Source organism: Dipteris shenzhenensis, chromosome 1 (genome assembly GCF_047967505.1).
Source record: "Dipteris shenzhenensis isolate YYH24624 ecotype China chromosome 1, Dip_SZ_1.0, whole genome shotgun sequence".
Lineage (NCBI taxonomy): Eukaryota > Viridiplantae > Streptophyta > Polypodiopsida > Gleicheniales > Dipteridaceae > Dipteris > Dipteris shenzhenensis.
The window spans coordinates 9,727,478-9,734,057 of record NC_141596.1 but is presented as its reverse complement, the minus strand read 5'-3'; the positions used below and the strand labels follow the sequence as shown (position 1 = coordinate 9,734,057).

Sequence of the window (6,580 nt, the reverse complement as noted above, 5' to 3'; positions counted from 1 at the left end):
TAGCTTCAACCAAAATACTTAGGTATGAAGCCAAGAAAAAAAAAAGGTATCAAACCTTAGGACACCTTGTAGCACTCAATTGTTGACCTCTCGAAGGGGGTTGAAAAATATTGAATCTCATCTTCATCAAAGTGAGAAGTTTGATGTCATCGTCGCTGAACGGTAAAGGCTAGTGGGAACAACTGTCTCTGTTCCAATGCATAGCATTTGTGGAATTGAGCTCTACGAATTTCTTTTTCCTAGCTTCCCGAATCCTCGTTTCTTCTTACTTATGTTCTTTCTACAACATTTTCATTGTTGTCAACCTCTCAGCTGTCTTATTTGCTAGAATTATTTTCTTCTTAGCTGTCCTCTTCTCCTCAGCTACTCTCTCCTATCCTCCTCAGCTACATCCCCCTCCTCTATCCTCATTTATTCTCCTCTTCTCACCACCTCTCTTTCTATCCCCACCTCATTCTCCTTCTCTAAATCCACCTCTTCCCAAATTTGAGCATTCTACTGAGTATATACTGAATACATTATTGGAGGGACTTCTTCAATCTTCACCCTATGCCTCCTTATTGGAGGAAATGCAATATGTCAGCCTACCTCATGGCATCATCAATAGCAGAGAGTTCCAAACACATTAGGAAAGAAGGGAACTCATTTTGGGACCCTCTAAGAAATTCACTATTCACCTATTTTTGTTGCACTCAAAATATGGCAAATGCCATAAAATACGGATACTTACTGTGCAAAAATGTCAGTCTAGTACTCAGGCTTCACATTAAATGCATATATAAGATCCTTGATTTTTTGTGCAATATTTGATGATTCTGACATCACCAATACGTCCGGAGCGGGCCAAAACCCCCCAATCGACCCTGGAGACACCGAAAACCGACGCTCAAAGGCCTGCTCCAGCAAATCCTCCATTTCGAGCATTTTCGCCCTTTTCCAAGCCTCCAGGCGTCGGTTTTCGATGTCTCTAGGGTCGATTTGGGGATTTTGGCCCGCTTCGGATGCGCTGGCGATGTCAAAATCATCAAATACTACAAAGAAAATCATCTTTTGAAGATCACGTATGTCAAACATAATAAAAGAAAAAGATTTTGAATATGACTTATTTTATATTTTTACATGGTTTTTAGTATTTTTCCAACATTACGTTGCCCCTCTTTTGATTGGTCGAGAGCCTATTTTTCCAAACCCCAAAAGGCCCCAAAATGAGCTCCCTTTTTTCCTAATAATTAGTTGAACCAAAACTTGAGTAAGTGCAGTGGAGGATGGGTTGCCAAGACATAGCTATCCTTGAAGAACTTGACCAAGAAATCCTTGGCAGCCTCATGCAATTCTCCTAGGCTAGGTCTTTGCCATTGTGTTCTCAATTTGAAGTGTTTGCCTATGGACCTGACAAGTTGCTAGAAAGGGAGAATGGATATGGTGCACAAAATATGTTTCAATGACTGTGACTTCCCTCTTGAAGAAAACCTCGTCTCAGAGGCCTCTTATCTTGAAGAAGAAGAACAGGAATTCTAGACAGTCACTTCAAATGGTGTGTGGTGTCTGGCTATGACAAATTAATGCACATCAAAGACATGATGCTGTCTAATAATATGAGGCAAAAGTTAAACATGGCTTTTGCCTTTGTCTTGGAGAATATGAAGAGGACGAAAAAAAAGTTTCCAATCCACGATCACAAATGCTGACTTGCCAATTATAACTATGTATTCATTGAATGAACTTGAGCCCAATACAAGTCCTGAACTACAGAAAAGCTAATCCGTACTAACTGGATACTAATCCAGTTTTGTTTTCAAAAGAAACGCAGATCTAGCTTCCTGTTTTCTGTGCTCTCCTCTCCAAAAGCACTAACTGTTTGTGAAAGAGATGAAAGAGCATGGGCATTTCTCAGACTCTACTACTAGCTTGCACAGTTATGCTGCTCACTTTCTTAATGTGATAAGTTCATCTTCCTCTTCCAGAATTCTAACATGAAGAGAGAATGATTGAAGTGATCATGTGCAAACAGCTTTTATTTTAATAATTTAATTACATAAATGATCCTTGTTCGACTTCGCAAGGCTTGACAAATTTCATCTACGTATTCTCTCTTTCACAAAGGGGGTCCCTCCACGAGTAAATCGAATCTTTTCAGTCATACACTGTCATTGGTGACAATTAAAGTGATCATGTACACGGCTTTTATTTTAATAATTTATGCGTAAACGATATTTGCTCAACTCACCAAGGATTGATAATTTTTTATCTCAATAATCTCTCTCTTTCACAAAGAGGTCCTACCAGGAGTGTGTCACATCTTTTCTAGTCACACACTATTATTGGTGACTGTTACTGATGAGACTGAGGATGCTCATATGCTTTGCTTTGAAAAACTTTATGCATTGCCAAAAACTGCACGAGCAGATAAGGTTAGCAGGGAGAGAAAGGGAAAGGGGATAAAGGGGCAAGTTGAAATAGGAGGAACGGGTGGAGTAGAAGAAAGAAGGGGCCAGTATAAAGGATCCCAACAGCATGGTCAGCATAGATGGTTACATTACAAACTTTGCAAAAATTAAAAGCACAAAGAATTCAAAGGAGCGATATGGGTAGCAGAGGTTTTTCACAGGACACTTCTGCACTATTTTGGTAATGTTCAAATGCTGTTCTCTTAGAGTAGTAAGCACTCTCCATGAACTTTCCTAGAGATGCTCAGGGAGCAATCCAGTAAAGCAGAGAGCCGATACAGAATTGTAGCTAAAGAGTAGTAAGCACTCTCCATGAACTTTCCTAGAGATGCTCAGGGAGCAATCCAGTAAAGCAGAGAACCGATACAGAATAAGAAGTGGCTACTCAGAAGATGACCTATCACATCAGGCCATGAATAGCCCAAGTAAAAACCATGGAGGACCAAATAACTGCAAGTACGCACATGCACAAGCTTGTCCTTAATAAAGAGCATGAGACAAAGTAAGTGACCACTCAAAAAACGACTCTTCACATTAGATCATGAATAATCAAAAGATGTGCCTCACGGAATAAATATATGGAGCTGCAAGACCCACATGCCCTCCCCTTCCCCCTCATACGTCTAGTCACAGGGACCTTGTCTAGTGGCAAGAAACACAAAGGATCAAACATCCTGACAGATTCCACATGACAGCTTGAAATATCCAACGTCAATGACCTTGATACCAGTCAAATCACTATTTCACTATCTGCACGGGGTTCTTTCCCTTTGAATCATTAATTGCAAGACATACAGAACGTGTGCATGGAAATACATGTCTAGTTGAAACATTACGAAACTTGTCATGTAAATGCAAAAAAGAAGAGTGTTGTTTCTAACTTCATGACAATAACTCACAAAGGTAACAAAACTCGTCTCTAGCATCAAAACAGGATTAGCTACTATGCTGCTTTTACAATAAACTTAACCACTCACAGCAGGTAAAGATCATTGCACAGGCGTATGTTCTCAAACAAGCACACTCAAGAGCATCATACCATGATCCTTGTACTAAGATTCTGCAATGGTCCTCACACACAGAATACAGTTTCTGTTAAGGAGCAGAAATACAAGCACTGTACCCGCCTACCACTCCCCCCTAACATGCGCCCACCCCCCCAACACCCCCCCCCCCCCTCCCGCTAGCAAATGACAAATCAAAATTGAGTCCACATTCTCTCCATCACGCTACAACATGCAAAGCAATAATAGGGATTATAATGCAAAGACCGGTCTTGCAATTTCTCTGTAACCATATTTTTGGCATCATATGGCACCATAAGAGCCCGAAAAATGGATGAGAACTTAAATTGAGACGAGATAAAATACTAGACCCTTGCATTAAATCGTATTCATTCAGGTAGGGTTTAAAATTTACAACCAGTATGAAGGGCAAGGTGGCACCACCTCACAAGGGACTCCAGAGTCTAAAATCTACCAACAAGAAGCTCAAGTTTGTTTTCAAACTAAGCGTTGAGCTTGAGAAAAAGTGTGGCGTTAGCTTTGGAAGAATGTGACAGTCATGAAGATGCAGCCCATACAAATAATTAGGCCCACACATCAAATCGGGGCTCAATTGGAAACCCGAGCGTTTTGAAAGCATAACCGCTATGCCTCTTCAGTGAGTAGTGTAAAGGGCAGGGCGGTAACCACCACCATCTTTTCACAGCCATGTCATACATAAGAATGTCAGGAGTTGTACCATCGTTAAAACAAATGAGGCCTGCTTGTCCAACACAAAAGAAATGCTCTCGACCAGAAGAAGTGAGCCTATGGAAAAGATGATGAGGCATTCTCTCTATTTCTGTGCATTCATGTCTCGAAAGATCAAGTTGCCAGATCCTGATACTAGTCAAAGAACCATATTCTTCGAGTCCTCCCACTACCACCAGCCGCCTATTGCATTCCATCACATGAGGGAAGGCGATTGATGCAGGCAACCTGATTTCCAGCTCATGCCACGATGACTCTTCAATGTTGTATGCGACCAAACCAACTGGCCCAAATGTAAGGCAAATGAAAAATCCTTCAAAGGACGTAGTGCCAGCAATCAGAGCAACTCTTCGATTTAGAGTAGAGTTCATCTTCCACGAGTCGCTCCGCGACTCGTAACACTGAGAAACCAGCGGCTCTCCATCTTGCGCAACAAGAATCCTGTAACCTTTACTGTCAGCATCCATCATCATCCCGACGACATAGGGACATTTCATGTGTAGCATGGGTGGAAGCTTCTTGTATGATTTGTTCATAGGATTAGAAACAAAAAGAGAACGGTTGGGCCATGCAATTTCCTCCAAACAAAGGAGGCCTCCAGCTGTAGCTAGAATGAGAAAGTAACTAGGTGGCTCACAGGGGTGAAACAGTGACAATGGAACGAGATGCCACTTGTCTAACGCTGGATTGTAAGTAGCAGCTGCTTTTAGGCGCAAGAAGTCAGCAAACATGATGAAGAGAACTTCTCGAGAGGACTGTCTGCTGCAGCTGTCTAGGAAATGTCTCGATGCCAATTTGTGGTTCCACTTTTTGGAGATGGATCGCATGCGGAGAATGCTCCAAAAGGGGAGGTATGCCAGAACACGCTCCAAGATATGATCCGGCAGGTAATCCCACATGCTTGGCTCCATATTTTTGGCCGCAACAATTTCAAGGCTACTGCTACCAGCGACTTGGGCCTGCACTGCTAGAGGATGAGATGGCAACGTACCAGAAAGGTGAGCAGCATCGGTCATGGGCAGATCGTGGGCAGCAATCCCGTGGTCCGCAGGCGCCATAACGGGAAGGTGGGTCGGAATCTGCTCCATAAAGAGGCAAGCTGGTGCATCGGTGATACCAAGATGGGCTCCGAGGCGGGCTGCAGGAACGGAGAGGCTAGGGGAGAGCTCAATGGAGATGGGTTCCTGAGAATGCTCTTCTTGGAGAGGCATTGGAGGGAATGCGGCGGAGAATCATTCGAGGGAGGAGGGTGGGGGGGGGGGAGGGAAGGCACCTAGGTGGCTGATGGAGGTTTGCTTGCTTGCTGCGATTGTGTTTTGTGTTTTTGTGTGTGTGTGTGTGTGTGTGTCGTCCTTGTTTTGGTGTCTGTCACGTTTGGGTCTGCCAGGTGGTTGCGAGGTTGCGATTCTCCATCCCCTATGTATTATATGCACTCCTCTGTATTCCTTTACCCCTTGGCCTTCTCTCACCCCCCTCTCACTTCTCCCTCCCTCATCCACATCGCCTCTCCCCGCATCTCGTTCGCTCCTCTGAGCTTTCTTTCTGCACTTCCTCGCGGACTGCCACGCGATTGGTTCCGTGCATGTCCACCTTGCTGCAGTTACGGGTGTGTCGGTGCGGGTGTCACATCTCGGGGCATGCGCCGCAGAGGCCTTTTCGACGAGAAGGAAAGTTCCCGGCCAGTTGGCGAGTGCTTGACGGCCACCGCCAACCATTGGTCGGGCACTTTTTGACTCAAAAATGGTCGACCACGAGCCATTCCCCCACGCGAAGGGTCCCAAGGCGGCAGTCAGAATTTTAAAACATTGCATTGTGAGAGTTTGGGAGGTACTTGCCATGTGAGCCAAGTCACAGAATTTACTCACCTCAAAGGGCCAACCATATTCCCATTCTGAAAATGGCTTGATCGGATGGTTGAGATTTGATTGCAGCCGACCTAGGACCTTTACATTTGAGTCTGCCACCAAGTGAGTTGAGATTTGGCAATCCCCTAAGCAATGTATTGTAGGCATGTATTTTTGTACTTGCGCAACTACATACACACAAAAAAAGTACTTTCTCTAAACCAATAGCAATACAATTCACTCTTATGGTGGTTGGAATAGTTGGATACAACAATAGCCATTGGCATTAAAAAATTCTCTCTAGTCTTTCACGATGTAAAATCCCTCATCTATGGGTTTTCTAACTCATGTGCATGACATATGTTCCCTAACTAACGGCTCAATAACAAATCTCATGAATTTTCACCACTGTACCCAATAGAAATTACACTTTCTCATTGGACAAAAAAGGAAAACACTAGCAGTCAACACCTACCTCCAAATACTTACACCTTCTTGGCACTTGCCTCTCATGACATGTGTGGCACCTTTATAA

The 6,580-nt window shown here is 43.6% G+C and overlaps 1 protein-coding gene across 1 annotated transcript; it reads right to left on the bottom strand.

Moving 5' to 3' along the window:
- Nucleotides 1–3,845: 3,845 nt before the first annotated feature.
- On the bottom strand, nt 3,846–5,457 carry LOC147905346 (F-box/kelch-repeat protein At5g15710-like). Its single transcript, XM_087379656.1, has one exon. The coding sequence runs from the start codon at nt 5,410–5,412 to the stop codon at nt 4,036–4,038; it is 1,377 nt and encodes a 458-aa protein (XP_087235782.1). The 5' UTR covers nt 5,413–5,457; the 3' UTR covers nt 3,846–4,035.
- Between the last annotated feature and the right edge of the window lie 1,123 nt (nt 5,458–6,580).